Raw genomic sequence first — 17874 nt, 5'->3', positions numbered from 1 at the left:
GGAGCCGGGGTCATCATGGTGACACATGGGGACATGGAGCTGGGGTCACCATGGTGGCACGTGGGGACATGGAGCTGGGGTCACCATGGTGGCACGTGGGGACACAGAGCTGGGGTCACCATGGTGGCGCATGGGGACATGGAGCTGGGGTCACCATGGTGGCACACGGGGACATGGAGCCGGCTCGCCAGCCCTGACCCCCATGGGTGCCTGTTGTGCATCCCGGGGTGACCGCACCGGGGTGGCACAACCAAGGTGACCCCAAGTGGGACGCGGGGAGGCCCAAAGTGGGTGGGGGGGAGGCGCCGGAGCCGAGGGAGGGAAACCAATCTCCTCCTCATTTGTTTTTATAATTGTGCCTTTTAAGAAATGAAAATAACTGGAGCGTCCTCTCCCCCGAGAGCTTCGCTACCACCAGGCTCAGCAACGGGGAGCGGGGGCGCAGAGCGGCCCCCCAGCACCCTGCGGGGACACGGGGACGCTCGAGCGGCCCCAGCCCTGGGGAAACTGAGGCACAGGGGCTCCCGTGCCCCCCACGCCTGGTTCCCCCCGTCACGTGTGGGGACGTAACGGGGTCGAGCGGCGCTTGGGGACACTGGGAGCGTGAGCGGGTGCGGGGCCGGGCTGGACGCGGCCCCGTCCGGAGCCTCCCGGGCGCTGCGCTCGCCAGCGATGATGCGCCCGCGGCACGTGATGGGGCTGAAATAGTTTCCGTTCCTGCCGGCCCGGGAGGAGCCGCCGGCGCCGGAGCCGAGCGGGACACGGGGCCGGAGCCGCAGAGGGGATGGGGACAGGGACAGGGACAGGGACAGGGACAGGGATGGGGACAAGGATGCGGACAGGGATAGGTTCAGGGATGGGGACAGGGATGGGGACACGGTTGGGCACAGGGATGGGGACAGGGATAGGGACAGGGATGGGCACAGGGACAGGAATAGGGACAAGGATGGGGACACAGATGGCGACAGGGATGGGGACAGTGATGGGGACGGGGACAAGGATGGAACAAGGATGGGGACAGGGATGGGGACAAGGATGGGGACAGTGACGGGGATGGGGACAAGGATGGGGACAGGGATGGGGACAAGGATGGGAACAGTGACGGGGACGGGAATGGGGACAAGGATGTGGGCAGGGATGGGGACAGGGATGGGGACAAGGATGGGGACAAGGATGGGGACAGTGACGGGGATGGGGACAAGGATGGGGACAGGGATGGGGACAAGGATGGGAACAGTGACGGGGACGGGAATGGGGACAAGGATGCGGGCAGGGATGGGGACAGGGATGGGGACAAGGATGGGCACAGGGACAGGAATAGGCACAAGGATGGGGACAGTGACGGGGACAGAGATGGGGACAGGGATGGGGACAGTGACAGGGACAGGGATGGGGACAAGGATGGTGACAGGGATGGGGACAAGCACCGCCGAGGATGCTGATGCGCCGGAGCTGCCGCCACCTCCGCACATCACCGGGGAGCGGCTGCGAGATTTAATTAAGGAGGAATTAAAGGATAGCAATATTCAATTAACGTCAATCAGAGCGGGATTAGAGGAGATTCCTGTCAAACGGGGTCGTTAACGAGGACGCGCGGGGGGGCTGGGAGGGGCCAAAGGGGCTTGGGTGGCTCCGGTGGCTCCGTGACGGGGCCACCACCCGCCAACCAGCCCCGGTGGCTTTAAACACCCGAGGGGGCTGAGGAGCAAATGCAGGCGGGCGCCTTGTCCCCATTCCCGTCCCCGTCACTGTTCCCATCCTTGTCCCCATCCCTGTCCCTATTCCTGTCCCTGTGCCCATCCTTGTCATCATCCCTGTCCCCATCCCTGTCCCCATCCCTGTCCCCATCCTTGTCCCCATCCCTGTCCCCATCCTTGTCATCATCCCTGTCCCCATCCCTGCCCGCATCCTTGTCCCCATTCCCGTCCCCGTCACTGTCCCCATCCCTCTCCCCATCCTTGTAACCATTTCTGTCCCCATCCTTGTCCCCATCCCTGTCCCCATCCCTGTCCCCATCCTTATCCCCATTTCTGTCCCCATCCCTGTCCCCATCCCTGTCCCCATCCCTGTCCCCATCCCTGTCCCCATCCTTGTCCCCATCCCTGTCCCCATCCTTATCCCCATTTCTGTCCCCATCCCTGTCCCCATCCTTGTCCCCATCCCTGTCCCCATCCCTGCCCGCATCCTTGTCCCCATTCCCGTCCCCGTCACTGTCCCCATCCCTCTCCCCATCCTTGTCCCCATCCCTGTCCCCATTTCTGTCCCCATCCCTGTCCCCATCCCTGTCCCCATCCTTGTCCCCATCCCTGTCCCCATCCTTGTCCCCATTTCTGTCCCCATCCCTGTCCCTATTCCTGTCCCTGTGCCCATCCTTGTCATCATCCCTGTCCCCATCCTTGTCCCCATTTCTGTCCCCATCCTTGTCCCCATCCCTGTCCCCATCCTTGTCATCATCCCTGTCCCCATCCCTGCCCGCATCCTTGTCCCCATTTCTGTCCCCATCCTTGTCCCCATCCTTGTCCCCATCCCTGTTCCCATCCCTGTCCCCATCCCTGTCCCCATCCCTGTCCCCATCCTTGTCCCCATCCCTGTCCCCATCCCTGTCCCCATCCTTGTCCCCATCCTTGTCCCCATCCTTCCACACGGGGTGGAAGCGGCTCCGGCGCTGAGCGCCGCGGTGACGGCGCCGGGAGCCTCGGGAATGGTTGGTGGCAGCAGGGACATTCCGAAGCAAATATGAATTCACCGCGGGGGGTCCATCCTGCGGGGCCGGCGCTGGTGCTGCTCCCCAAAGCGGGGTCCCCCCTGGCGCTGTGTCCCGGGGATGGGGCGACCAGGAGCCCTGCTCGCCATCCCCGAGGTCAGGATGTGGCCCCATCGCCGCCCCCCCCATCCTGCGCCAGAGACGCGGGCGGTTGAGCTGAAAGACCCAAATTGCGGCGCCTAAAATAGCGCCGGTGTGGGGGGGCAGCGGGGACGTGCCAGGGCCCATCACGTCTCGGTGCGAGCGCCGGCAGGATGGGACCCGCGGGGCTGCGGCCGCTGGGAGAGCCGGCAGTGGGAGCCGGTGCTGCCGGGGCGCTCAGCGCCCCCCGTGCCTCAGGTTCCCCACGCACAGGTCTAAGGGGTCCTCAGGTCACCGGCTGCGTTGGGTCGGGGGCACTTGTGATTTAGGCTGTGCCGGTGGCACGCGGATCGGGGGACAGGGATGGGGACGGGGACGGGGATGGGGACAGGGACGGGGACAGGGATGGAGACAGGGATGGGGATGGGGACAGGGACAGGGATGGGGACAGGGACAGGGACAGGGATGGGGACAGGGACTGGGACGGGGACAGGGACAGGGATGGGGACGGGGACAGGGATGGGGACAGGGACAGGGACAGGGATGGTGACAGGAATGGTGACAGGGATGGTGACAGGGACAGGGACGGGGACAGGGACAGGGATGGGGACAGGGACTGCGATGGGGACAGGGACAGGGATGGGGACGGGGACAGGGACAGGGACAGGGACAGGGATGGGGACAGGGACTGGGACGGGGACAGGGACAGGGATGGGGACGGGGACAGGGACAGGGACAGGGATGGGGACAGGGATGGTGACAGGGATGGGGACAGGGATGGGGACAGGGACTGCGATGGGGACAGGGACAGGGATGGGGACAGGGATGGGGACAGGGACGGGGACGGGGACAGGGATGGGGACAGGGATGGGGACAGGGACAGGGATGGGGATGGGGACAGGGATGGTGACAGGGACAGGGACAGGGATGGGGACAGGGATGGGGACCGGGACAGGGATGGGGACAGGGATGGGGACAGGGATGGTGACAGGGACAGCGATGGGGACAGGGATGGGACAGGGACAGAGACAGGGATGGGGACAGGGACAGCGATGGGGACAGGGACAGGGATGGGGACGCTCCCTCTCTGCTCTGCCGGGCAGGGCCGCAAAAGCCAAATCCTCTTTGCTCTCCTGCAGAATAAAACCAGCGCAGGGTTGGGGTTTGGGGGCTGATTTTCTCCCCTCCCCGCCTGCTTGATTTCAATATAAATCGAATTGAACAACTTGGGAAGAGGAAGAGGGGAAAGGCTTAAATTTAAAAGCAGCGAGGAGAGGAAGGGGAGGAGGGAGCGAGATAAAATAATAATAAAATAAGGAAAAAACCTCCGGCGCGGGGAGATTTAGCTCCATCTGAAAGCTGTCAGCGCAAATCAAAAGCTTTGCTTTGAACCCTGAGTTTAATAGCGAGCGGAGAGAGAGGGAGATTGGAGCGGCGGCCCCGGGGCTTAATCAGCCGGCGCTGGAGAAATGGAGGGAGACGGGGCTGGGAGTGCGGCCGCCCCCCCCGGGGCCCGGAGCCCCCCGGAGCCCCCCGGCCGCCCCACAGCGGGGGCAGCGGGAGCCGGAGCAGCGGGGACATGGGAGTGGGGCAGGGGGACCCGCGTCTGCGCGTGCAACGTGTGCAACGTGTGCAACGTGTGCATTCCTGGGCACACATACACAGCCCAGGCGCTCGGGCACGTTCCCGTGCACACGGGTGTGCCCATCGCACGTGTTCCCATCACATGTGTTCCCGTGCACACGCGTGTTCCCATGCACACGTTCCCGTGCACACGCGTGTTCCCATCACATGTGTTCCCATGCACACGCGTGTTCCTGTGCACATGCGTGCAACATGTGCATTCCTGTGCACACATACACAACCCATGGGCTCAGGCATGTTCCCATGCACACGTTCCCATGCACACGCGTTCCCATGCACATGCGTGCAACGTGTGCAGTCCTGTGCACACATACACAACCCAGGCGCTCGGGCACGTTCCCGTGCACACGCGTGTGCCTATCGCACATGTTCCCATGCACACGCGTGTTCCCATGCACACGTGTTCCCATGCACATGCGTGCAACGTGTGCATTCCTGTGCACACATACACAGCCCAGGCGCTCGGGCACGTTCCCGTGCACACGGGTGTGCCCATCGCACGTGTTCCCGTGCACATGCGTGCAACATGTGCAGTCCTGTGCACGCACACACAACCCAGGCGCTCGGGCACGGTCCCATGCACCCGCGTGTGCCAATCGCACGTGTTCCCATCACATGTGTTCCCGTGCACACGCGTGTTCCCATGCACACGTTCCCGTGCACATGTTCCCGTGCACACGCGTGTTCCCATCACATGTGTTCCCATGCACACGCGTGTTCCTGTGCACATGCGTGCAACATGTGCATTCCTGTGCACACATACACAACCCATGTGCTCAGGCATGTTCCCATGCACACGTTCCCATGCACACGCGTGTTCCCATGCACATGCGTGCAACGTGTGCATTCCTGTGCACACATACACAACCCAGGCGCTCGGGCACGTTCCCGTGCACACGCGTGTGCCTATCGCACATGTTCCCATGCACACGCGTGTTCCCATGCACACGTGTTCCCATGCACATACATGCAACGTGTGCATTCCTGTGCACACATACACAACCCAGGCGCTCGGACACATTCCCGTGCACACACGTGTGCCTATCGCACGTGTTCCCATGCACACGCGTGTTCCCATCGCACGTGTTCCCATGCACACGCGTGTTCCCATGCACACACATGTGTTCCCATGCACATGTGTTCCCATGCATGCGCGTGCAACGTGTGCATTCCTGTGCACGCATACACAACCCAGGTGCTCGGGCACGTTCCCGTGCACACACGTTCCCATCAAACATGTTCCCATGCACACGCGTGTTCCCATGCACATGCGTGCAACGTGCGCAGTCCTGTGCACGCACACACAACCCAGGCACTCGGACACGTTCCCGTGCACACGCGTGTGCCCATCACACGTGTTCCTGTGCACTCGTGTGTTCCCATGCACACGTGTTCCCATGCACACGTGTGTTCCCATGCACATGCGTGCAACGTGTGCATTCCTGTGCACGCATACACAACCCAGGCGCTCGGGCACGTTCCCGTGCACACGCGTGTGCCTATCGCACGTGTTCCCGTGCACACGCGTTCCCATCACACGTGTTCCCATCACATGTTCCTATGCACACATGTTCCCATGCACATACATGCAACGTGTGCATTCCTGTGCACACATACACAACGCAGGCGTGCGGGCACGTTCCCGTGCACACACGTGTTCCCATGCACACATGTGTACCCATGCACACATGTTCCCATGCACACACATGTTTCCATGCACACACGTGTTCCCATGCACACATGTTCCCATGCACACATGTTCCCATGCACACACGCGTTCCCATGCACACACGCATGACCCACCCACATGTGCATGTGTTCCCACACAAACGTGTGTGATCCACGCACACGTGCACATTCCCGTGCACACGTGGGTATGTTCCCATGCACATGGGCACAACCTCATGCACACTCACGTGTTCCCACGCAAACACGCGTGACCCATGCACACATGCATGTGTTCCCATGCACATCTGCATTTCCCCATGCGCATCTGCATTTCCCATGTACACATATGTGTTCCCGTGCCCATAGGTGTGTTCCATGCACATCTGCATTTTCTCATGCACACATGTGTTCCCATGCCCACAGGTGTGTTCCATGCACATCTGCATTTTCCCATGCACATCTGCATTTTCCTGTGCACACACGTGTTCCCACGCACATGTGCACAACCAGGCACACTCATCCGGGTTCCCACGTGCACGCGCACTTTCCCACGCACACACACCTGATCCACGCACACACCCACATCCCCATGCACACTCGCATATGCTCTACTGCACACGTGTTCCCATGCACACGCGTGTGCCCATCACACGTGTTCTCATCACACGTGTTCCCACGCACACGTGTGTTCCCATGCACATGTGTGCAACGTGTGCATTCCTGTGCACACATACACAACCCAGGCGCTCGGGCACGTTCCCGTGCACACGCGTGTGCCTATCGCACGTGTTCCCATGCACACGCGTGTGCCCATCACACGTGTTCTCATCACACGTGTTCCCACGCACACGCGTGTTCCCATGCGCATGCGTGCAACGTGTGCATTCCTGTGCACACATACACAACCCAGGCGCTCGGGCACGTTCCCGTGCACACGCGTGTGCCTATCGCACGTGTTCCCGTGCACACACGTGTTCCCATCGCACGTGTTCCCATGCACACGCGTGTTCCCATGCACACACATGTGTTCCCATGCACATGTGTTCCCATGCATGCGCGTGCAACGTATGCATTCCTGTGCATGCATACACAACCCAGGCGCTCGGGCACGTTCTCGTGCACACGCGTGTGCCTATCGCACGTGTTCCCATGCACACGCGTGTGCCCATCACACGTGTTCTCATCACACGTGTTCCCACGCACACGCGTGTTCCCATGCACATGCGTGCAACGTGTGCATTCCTGTGCACACATACACAACCCAGGCACTTGGGCACATTCCTGTGCACACACATGTTCCCGTGCACACATGTTCCCATCACACATGTTCCCATCACATGTGTTCCCGTGCACACGTGTGTTTCCATGCACAGGTGTTCCCATGGACATGCGTGCAACGTGTGCATTCCTGTGCACACATACACAACCCAGGCACTTGGACACATTCCCGTGTACACACGTGTTCCCACGCACACATGTTCCCGTGCACACGTTCCCATCAAACGTGTTTCCATGCACATGTGTTTCCGTGCATGGGAACATGTATGCATGGGAACACGTGTGATGGGAACATGTGTGTGCACGGGAACGCGCCCAAGCGCCTCGGTTGTGTATGTGTGCACAGGAATGCACATGTTGCATGCATGTGCATGGGAACACGCATGTGCACGGGAACAAATGTGCGTGGGAACATGTGTGATGGGCACACATGTGCATGGAAACACGTTTGATGGGAACACGTGTGCACGGAAACACATGTGCATGTGTTCCCATGCACATCTGCATTTTCCCATGCGCATCTGCATTTTCCCATGCCCACATGTGTGTTCCCATGCACACGCGTGTTCCCATGCACATGTGTGCAACGTGTGCATTCCTGTGCACACATACACAACCCAGGCGCTCGGGCACATTCCCGTGCACACGTGTGTGCCTATCGCACGTGTTCCCGTGCACACGCGTGTGCCCATCCCACGTGCACACGCACGCGTACCCACCCCCACGCGGGGTCCGGAGCGGGCGGGCTCGGCCGCGCCGCGGTGCCGACGCTTCGCCGGGGGTGGCGGCGCTGGGGGCACCCGGCGCCATTCAAACCTGCCCAGCACAACGTGGCTCTGACACCCGCCTCCAGCGCCCACCGGTGACCCGGCGCCCACGGCACCTCGGTCGCTGCCACGGGGAAGCGCCGCGGCGCAGGAGGCGCCGCCGAGGGGGGGTTTGGTGCTTGGGGACGGGCATGGGGGGTCCTGGTTGGGTACCACGGGCATCCCCGCTGTGGCGAGGCCATTGTGCCACCTGGGAAGGCGCAGCTGCAGCCAAATGGGGGTTTGGAGATGGAGCCCCCCCGGCCCCGCTCTGATGTTCCCGCACGCCCACCTGTCTCCGGCACCTTCCTCTTTGATCTCTGCTCTGCTGCTTATTCCCCCCTCCCCTCGGCCCCCATTCCTGCTCCATCCCCCCCCGCTCGCTCCTTCCCCTTGGCTCCCTCTTTCTCCGCATCCCTGCTCTGTCACCCCTCCCCGGGCTCATGGGGACAGGGAGGGGTGGGCTGGGGCTTGGGGGTGACATGAGGCCCCTCGGGGTGCCCGGGAGCGGTGACTGTCCCCAAATGACGGCCGCAGGTCGCCGGTGCACAAGGCCTGTTTGGGGGACTCCGTCGTGGGGATCCTGGGGTGACTGAGCTGGGGGTGCCCCCTCCCAGGGGGCCCTGGATACCCCGTCCTGGGGTGCCCCATCCTGGAGTGCCCGAGCCAGGGGTCCCCCCAAGGATCCTGGGGTACCCTGGGGCACCATGTCCGAACCATCCTAGGGGACCCCATCCCAGCAATCCTGGGGTGTCACATCCCAGCAATCCTGGGGTACCAGGTCCCAGGGATCCTGGGGTGTCTCACCCCGGGGTACCCCATCCCCAGGGTGTTGAGGTGCCCCATTCTGGAGATCCTGGGGTGTCACGTCCCAGCAATCCTGGGGTGTCACATCCCAGCAATCCTGGGGTACCAGGTCCCGGGGATCCTGGGGTGCGTCACCCAGGGTTACCCCATCCCCAGGATGCCAAGGTGCCCCATTCTGGAGATCCTGGGGTGTCACATCACAGCAATCCTGGGGTGTCACATCCCACCAATCCTGGGGTGTCACATCCCAGCAATCCCGGGGTACCAGGTCCCAGGGATCCTGGGGTGCGACACCCAGGGGTACCCCATCCCAAGGGTGTTGAGGTGCCCCATTCTGGAGATCCTGGGGTGTCACATCCCACCAATCCTGGGGTGTCACATCCCAGCAATCCTGGGGTACCAGGTCCCAGGGATCCTGGGGTGCGTCACCCAGGGGTACCCCATCCCCAGGATGCCGAGGTGCCCCATTCTGGAGATCCTGGGGTGTCACATCCCACCAATCCCGGGGTACCAGGTCCCGGGGATCCTGGGGTGCGTCACCCAGGGTTACCCCATCCCCAGGATGCCAAGGTGCCCCATTCTGGAGATCCTGGGGTGTCACATCCCACCAGTCCTGGGGTGTCACATCCCAGCAATCCTGGGGTACCAGGTCCCAGGGATCCTGGGGTGTCTCACCCAGGGGTACCCCATCCCAAGGATGCCAGGGTGCCCCATTCTGGAGATCCTGGGGTGTCACATCGCAGCAATCCTGGGGTGTCACATCCCAGCAATCCCGGGGTACCAGGTCCCGGGGATCCTGGGGTGCGACACCCAGGGGTACCCCATCCCAAGGGTGTTGAGGTGCCCCATTCTGGAGATCCTGGGGTGTCACGTCCCAGCAGTCCTGGGGTGTCACATCCCACCAATCCTGGGGTGTCACATCCCAGCAATCCTGGGGTACCCCATCCCACCCATCCTGGGGTGTCACATCGCAGCAATCCTGGGGTGTCACATCCCAGCAATCCTGGGGTACCAGGTCCCGGGGATCCTGGGGTGCGTCACCCAGGGTTACCCAATCCCCAGGATGCCAAGGTGCCCCATTCTGGAGATCCTGGGGTGTCACATCGCAGCAATCCTGGGGTGTCACATCCCACCAATCCTGGGGTGTCACATCCCACCAATCCCGGGGTACCAGGTCCCGGGGATCCTGGGGTGCGTCACCCAGGGGTACCCCATCCCCAGGATGCCGAGGTGCCCCATTCTGGAGATCCTGGGGTGTCACATCCCACCAGTCCTGGGGTGTCACATCCCAGCAATCCCAGGGTACCAGCTCCTGGGGATGCTGGGGTGCCCCATCCCGGGCTTTCAGGGACACCTGGTGCTGTCGATGTCCCCACGGGCCCAGCCCGGCGATGCCGTGTGGATCACCGGATCCCTCCAGCTCCAGCCCCGGCTGCGGCGCAGGGATTTGGGGGAGCTGGCGGGGGATTCGTGTGCGGGATCAAAGGCGGGGGGAGCCCGGAGCCCCTCTGGGGACACCGCACAAAGCGGGGACAAGCTTGGGGTCCTGAGTGGTGGCCGTGGCGAGTGGCACAGCCGGACCAGCCGGGCCATGCACGCGGAGCCCATGCTGGGGACTTAGTGGCTCCATTATCTGCAGCTGGCTCATCCCCTGAAGGGATTTCTGCTTCCCCAGCTCCCTCAGCGTGGCAGAAATCGTTTGAATATTCCAGAAAAAAGGCTTTGGAGGGTGAAACCGCAGGGGGAGAGGCGGCTCCTCCGCCGAGACGCCCCGCTCCCCGCCGCCCTCCGGCGTCCTGCTCCCCGTCCGCTGTCCCACGCCTGGTGGCACATGCGTGTGTCACACACACGTGTCACACACGCCGGCGCTGGCACCCCCCGCTCCCCCACCCGCCGTGTCCCGATGGGTCGATGCTCGCCGAGCGCGTGACGGGGAGCGCGCCGGGGCGTCGAGATGGATGGCGCGGCGCCGGAGCCGCCAGCATGACGGAGCACCGGGGCACGCCGCCGGGGTGCTGGGCGCCGCGGGGCCTCGCTGAGCACCCTGTGCCCACAGCGGCGCTGACCCGCTTCGTGGAGGAGCCCGAGGACCAGACGGTGGTGGCCGGGCAGAGGATCGTCCTCTCCTGCGTGGTGCTCAACTACTCCGGCATCGTGCAATGGACCAAGGACGGGCTGGCCCTGGGCATGGGCCAGGGGCTCAAAGGTACCGCGGGTGGCGGTGGCTCCGGGGACGGCGCCGGGCGGGGCGGGGGTGGCACCACGTGGGGGGGTCTTGGGGGTTACGTGTCCCACAGCAACACGGCCCCCCGGCCAGTTTCCCGGCTCCTTGTGCTCCGGGTCCCTGAACACCCTGGGGTCCCTGCACACACCGGGGTCCCTGCACACACCGGGGTCCCTGCACACACTGGGGTCCCTGCACACACCGGGGTCCCTGCACACAGTGGGGTCCCTGCACATTCTGGGGTCCCTGCACACAATGGGGTCCCTGCACACCCTGGGGTCCCTGCACACACGGGGGTCCCTGCACACAATGGGGTCCCTGCACAACCTGGGGTCCCTGCACACAATGGGGTCCCTGCACACACCGGGGTCCCTGCACACAATGGGGTCCCTGCACACACGGGGGTCCCTGCACACAATGGGGTCCCTGCACACACGGGGGTCCCTGCACACAATGGGGTCCCTGCACACATAGGGGTCCCTGCACACACGGGGGTCCCTGCACACACGGGGGTCCCTGCACACAATGGGGTCCCTGCACACACGGGGGTCCCTGCACACACGGGGGTCCCTGCACACAATGGGGTCCCTGCACACACGGGGGTCCCTGCACACAATGGGGTCCCTGCACACATAGGGGTCCCTGCACACACGGGGGTCCCTGCACACACGGGGGTCCCTGCACACAATGGGGTCCCTGCACACACCGGGGTCCCTGTGTGTGCTGAGCATCCCACACGCACCGGCAGTCCCACCTGCAGCAGGTCCCCTCCGTGCCCGTGTCCCCTCCGTGCCCATGTCCCCTCCGTGCCCGTGTCCCCTCCGTGCCCGTGTCCCCTCCGTGCCCGTGTCCCCTCCCTGCCCATGTCCCCTCCGTGCCCGTGTCCCCTCCGCGCCCGTGTCCCCTCCGTGCCCGTGTCCCCTCCCTGCCCATGTCCCCTCCGTGCCCGTGTCCCCTCCGTGCCCGTGTCCCCGCCCGTGCCCGTGTCCCCTCCCTGCCCATGTCCCCTCTGTGCCCGTGTCCCCTCCCTGCCCATGTCCCCTCCGCGCCCGTGTCCCCTCCGTGCCCGTGTTCCCTCCCGTGCCCGTGTCCCCGCCCGTGCCCATGTCCCCTCCCTGCCCATGTCCCCTCCCTGCCCATGTCCCCTCCCTGCCCATGTCCCCTCTGTGCCTGTGTCCCCTCCCATGCCCATGTCCCCTCCGTGCCCATGTCCCCTCCGTGCCCGTGTCCCCTCCGTGCCGGCCGTGGCGCGGGCAGCACCCGGCTCCGCTCCAGCCGTACCCAAACAGACAGGAGCTGCCTCTCCAGGGGCAGGGGGTCCCCGGAGCGTCCCCCAGCCCGGAGAGCCTGGCCCAGCCCGTCCCCCCGCTGTCCCGCAGCCTGGCCGCGCTACCGCATCGTGGGCACGGCCGACTCGGGCCAGTACAACCTGGAGATCAGCGACGCCGAGCTGTCCGATGACGCCGTCTACGAGTGCCAGGCCACCGAGGCCGCGCTGCGCTCGCGCCGCGCCAGGCTCACCGTGCTCAGTAAGGAGCCGGCGCCGCCGCGCCACGTCTGCCCTGCACCCCCTGTCCCCAATGCACCCGTGTCCCCACTGCACCCCGTGTCCCCACTGCACCCATGTCCCCAATGCACCCCGTGTCCCCACTGCACCCCATGTCCCCACTGCACCCGTGTCCCCAATGCACCCCATGTCCCCACTGCAACCCGTGTCCCCAATGCACCCCGTGTCCCCACTGCACCCATGTCCCCACTGCACCCCGCGTCCCCACTGCACCCCATGTCCCCAATGCACCCCATGTCCCCACTGCACCCCGTGTCCCCAATGCACCCGTGTCCCCAATGCACCCCATGTCCCCACTGCAACCCGTGTCCCCAATGCACCCCGTGTCCCCACTGCACCCGTGTCCCCACTGCACCCCGCGTCCCCACTGCACCCGTGTCCCCAATGCACCCCATGTCCCCACTGCACCCCGTGTCCCCAATGCACCCGTGTCCCCAATGCACCCCATGTCCCCAGTGCACCCGTGTCCCCAATGCACCCCGTGTCCCCACTGCAACCCGTGTCCCCAATGCACCCCATGTCCCCAGTGCACCCGTGTCCCCAACTGCACCCCATGTCCCAACTGCACCCCGTGTCCCCACTGCACCCCGTGTCCCCAATGCACCCCGTGTCCCCCTCTGTACCCCATGTTCCCCATTATACCCTATATCCATCACCGTACCCGATGTCCCCAACTGCACCCCGTGTCCCCCACCGCACCCCATGTCCCCACTGCACCCCGTGTCCCCAATGCACCCCATGTCCCCCTCTGTACCCCATGTCCCCCATCATACCCTATGTCCATCGCAATACATGATGTCCCCAACTGCACCCCTGTCCCCACTGCACCCCGTGTCCCCCACCACAGCCTATGTCGCTCACCACATCCCATGTCCCCAACTGCACCCCATGTCCCCACTGCACCCCATGTCCCCACCACAGCCTCTGTCCCTGACCACATCCCATGTCCCCAACTGCACCCCATGTCCCCCTCTGTACCCCATGTCCCCCGTCATACCCTATGTCCATCGCTGCACCTCATGTCCCCCATCATACCCTATGTCCATCGCTGTACCCGATGTCCCCAACTGCACCCCATGTCCCCAACTGCACCCCATGTCCCCCTCTGTACCCCATGTCCCCCATCATACCCTATGTCCCTCACCATACCCGATGTCCCCAACTGCACCCCATGTCCCCAACTGCATCCCATGTCCCCCATCACAGCCTCTGTCCCTGACCACATCCCATGTCCCCAACTGCAACCCATGTCCCCTCTGCACCCCGTGTCCCCACTGCACCCCATGTCCCCACTGCACCCCATGTCCCCCTCTGTACCCCATGTCCCCCATCATACCCTGTGTCCATCGCAGTACATGATGTCCCCAATTGCACCCCATGTCCCCACTGCACCCCATGTCCCCCACCACAGCCTACGTCGCTCACCACATCCCATGTCCCCACTGCACCCCGTGTCCCCAACAGCACCCCATGTCCCCCTCTGTACTCCATGTCCCCCATCATACCCTATGTCCCTCACCATACCCAATGTCCCCAACTGCACCCCATGTCCCCACTGCACCCCATGTCCCCACCACAGCCCCTGTTCCTGACCACATCCCATGTCCCCAACTGCACCCCATGTCCCCCTCTGTACCCCATGTCCCCCATCATACCCTATGTCCCTCACCATACCCAATGTCCCCAACTGCACCCCATGTCCCCAGTGCACCCCACGTCCCCACTGCACCCCATGTCCCCCCCACAGCCTCTGTCCCTGACCACATCCCATGTCCCCACTGCACCCCATGTCCCCACCGCACCCCCTGTACCCCCCTCGCCGCGTCCCCGTGCCGCGGCAGCCCGGCTGTGCCGTATCTTTGGTGCCTTCATCTGCATTCCCACCACGGCTGAGCTCGAGCGCACTAACTTTGATTGCCTGACTTTTGTGTCTTGTAAAAGACAACAAAAAAAGCAAGAAGATGCTGGAGCCCCAGCGGAAACGTCACATGAATGGGGGTTTTGGGGCGGATTTCTTGCTTTTTCTTCATTTCTTTTTTGATTTCCCTTTTTCTCCTTCTTCTTCCCCTGGCATTGAAATCCCCATTGGAAAGCTGGGAGATGAAAGGCCTGCGAGCGAGCGGGAGATGCGGTTGGGGTACTAAGCAGCGTCTCCTGGTCCCCCCCGGCTCCATGGGGCTGCGTCCGGCCCTGGGGGGGGCTGGGAGCCAATGGGAACAGCCCATCCCGGCCTCCCGGGGGGGTCACTGCAGGGCTGGGGTGCCTGGGGTCTCCTCCATCACCTGCCAAGCTCAGGGGTCCCCCCGCGTCCCCTACCCAATGTGGCAGCACAAACCGCCCCCCAAACCCCACTTTCCAAGCCCAAATGTCAGGGGTACGTGGGGACGAGCCACCACGATGCTCCGGAACCGCGGCTCCTTCCCAGCGCCAAACGGTGCCGAGAGCCCAGCCCTGAGATATCAGGAGCAGGGCTCTAGGAACAGGGGATTAACGCCCCGTTGGTGCCCCCCTGTCCTTAATCACCTGCCCGTTATCAGAGCAGCACTGATCTATCAGCGTCTCATGGCCCGGAGCGGGTTTGCCCAGCCCGGAGCGGGTTTGCCCGGCCCGGAGCCGCAGCTCCGGGCACCCACCCGCTGTCCCCTCCGCAGTCCCCCCCGAGGACCCCACCATCGACGGAGCCCCCGAGATCCTGCTGCGCGCGGGGACCCCCTACAACCTGACGTGCCGGGCGCGCAGCGCCAAGCCGGCGGCCACCATCGTCTGGTACCGCGACGGGCTCCAGCAGGACGGAGCCGTCACCACCACGGTACGGGGACACGCGTCCAGCCGCCGCGGCTCCGGCGCCGCACCGGGAGCCGACGGCGACCGTCCCATCTCAACGCAGGAGGTGCTGGCCGATGGCAAACGGGAGACGACCACCAGCCTGCTCGCCATCAACCCCACCGACCTGGACATCGGGCGCGTGTTCTCGTGCCGCAGCTCCAACGCCGCCGTCCCGGCCGGCAAGGAGACCTTCGTCCGGCTCAACGTGCACCGTGAGTCGGTTTGGGGCGGAGGGGGCACGGGTGGGAGTGGGGTGTTGGGGGGGGCCTGGGGGACCCCCAGCCCCCCGGGTTGGAGCCTCGAGTGGGTGCCAGGCGGAGGGGAGTGGGACTTGGAGGGGAACACCGACCTCCAGTGGCTGCTGCGGGAATGCGCCCGTGGCGGGGGGGTCGTGGGCGGGGACACGGGGGGGTCGTGGGCGGGGACACGGGGGGTTCGTGGGCGGGGACACAGGGGGTTCGTGGGCAGGGGCGCGGGGGGTTCGTGGGCAGGGACGTGGGGTGTTCGTGGGCAGGGATGTGGGGGGTTCGTGGGCAGGGATGTGGGGGGTTCGTGGGCAGGGACGCGGGGGGTTCGTGGGCAGGGATGTGGGGGGTTCGTGGGCAGGGACGCGGGGGGGTCGTGGGCAGGGACGCGGGGGGTTCGTGGGCAGGGATGTGGGGGGTTCATGGGCAGGGAGGGGATGCTGGGTCTCCATGGTGAGCACCCACACCAGTAAGGGACACAGGGTGGTGAGCACCCACACCAGTGAGGGATACGGGGTGGTGAGCACCCACACCAGTGAGGGATACAGGGTGGTGAGCACCCACACCAGTGAGGGATACGGGGTGCCCACACCAGCACCCACACTGTGCAGGGACGCTGGGTGCCCACGGGGAGCACCCACCCCAGGCGGGGATACCGGGCGCTCACCATGGCAGGGACGTTCCCGCACCGAGACGCAGCTTTTAGGGTGTCCTGGGTGCTGCGTGGGGAGGGGGCAATGGGGCCACCCCCCGTGTCCCCACTGTGACACCGTGACAGCTCCATCCGCCCCCCCCAGACCCCCCGAGCGTCACTCTGTCCATCCAGCCCCAGACGGTGCAGGAGGGCGAGAGGGTGGTGTTCACCTGCATGGCCACCGCCAACCCCGAGATCAAAGGCTACAGGTGAGGGGCGCCCCCCACCTCCATCATATGGGGATCGCGGGGTGGGGACGCACCCACCTCAGGGTTCTGCCCCCCCCAGGTGGGCCAAGGGGGGGGTGCTCATCGAGGACGCCAAGGAGAACCGCTACGACACGCAGGTGGATTACACCTTCTTCACGGAGCCCGTGTCCTGCGAGGTGCACAACGCCATCGGCAGCACCAACGTCAGCACGCTGGTGGACGTGCACTGTGAGTGGGGTGTGGGTGAGCCCCCCCCTCCAACGCCACCGCGCCCCCCCCGCGCCGCCCCGTCACCCTCTTCCCCCCCGCAGTCGCCCCGCGGATCGTGGTGGACCCCAAACCCACCGTCACCGACATCGGCTCCGACGTGACGCTGACGTGCGTGTGGGCCGGCAACCCGCCGCTCACCCTCACCTGGACCAAGAAGGAGTCCAACATGGTGCGGCGGGTGGGCAACTGGGGGGGTGGTTCCATAGGGGGGGTCCTGTACCCTGTCATGACGCCCCCGCGGTGCTTGCGCCCAGGTCCTGAGCAACAGCAACCAGCTGTACCTGAAGTCCGTCACCCAAGCCGACGCGGGGCAGTACGTCTGCAAAGCCATCGTGCCCCGCATCGGCGTGGGCGAGCGCGAGGTCACCCTCTATGTCAACGGTGAGTGCGGCCCCCACCCCGGGAAGGCGCGCTGACCCCCCCCCCGAACGCCACCCCCACCCCGAGGTGGTTCATGCCCCATCCCTGAGAACAGCCACGGTCGGGTTGGATGTGGCTCTGAGCAACCTGGTCTGGCTGGATGTCCCTGGTCTGGCTGGATGTCCCTGGTCTGGTTGGATGTCCCTGGTCTGGCTGGATGTCCCTGGTCTGGTTTGATGTCCCTGGTCTGGCTGGATGTCCCTGATCTGCTGGAGATGTCCCTGTCCATGACCAGATGGTCTTTGAAGGTCCCTCCCAACCCAAACCCTTCCATGATCATAGAGTCACCATGTTGATTGGACAAGCCCCTCCAGATCATGGAGTCCAACCATAACCCAGCCCTGTCCCTGCCCCATGTCCTGAGAACCTCA

The 17874-nt window shown here is 64.5% G+C and overlaps 1 protein-coding gene across 2 annotated transcripts in view; it reads left to right on the top strand.

Moving 5' to 3' along the window:
• The window catches only part of KIRREL1 (kirre like nephrin family adhesion molecule 1), a 45064-nt gene that overhangs the window by 19636 nt on the left and 7554 nt on the right, over positions 1 to 17874 (top strand). For both annotated transcript variants that reach the window (XM_082072932.1, XM_082072931.1), the window contains exons 2-9: positions 11105 to 11254; positions 12652 to 12801; positions 15491 to 15648; positions 15727 to 15877; positions 16708 to 16813; positions 16893 to 17041; positions 17125 to 17252; positions 17338 to 17464. In XM_082072932.1, the coding sequence (XP_081929058.1) occupies positions 11105 to 11254; positions 12652 to 12801; positions 15491 to 15648; positions 15727 to 15877; positions 16708 to 16813; positions 16893 to 17041; positions 17125 to 17252; positions 17338 to 17464 (1119 nt within the window). The remainder of the gene's footprint in view (positions 1 to 11104; positions 11255 to 12651; positions 12802 to 15490; positions 15649 to 15726; positions 15878 to 16707; positions 16814 to 16892; positions 17042 to 17124; positions 17253 to 17337; positions 17465 to 17874) is intronic.

This window comes from Streptopelia decaocto (genome assembly GCF_964273445.1).
Source record: "Streptopelia decaocto genome assembly, chromosome: 26".
NCBI lineage: Eukaryota > Metazoa > Chordata > Aves > Columbiformes > Columbidae > Streptopelia > Streptopelia decaocto.
This window is presented reverse-complemented; position numbering and strand designations above follow the sequence as displayed.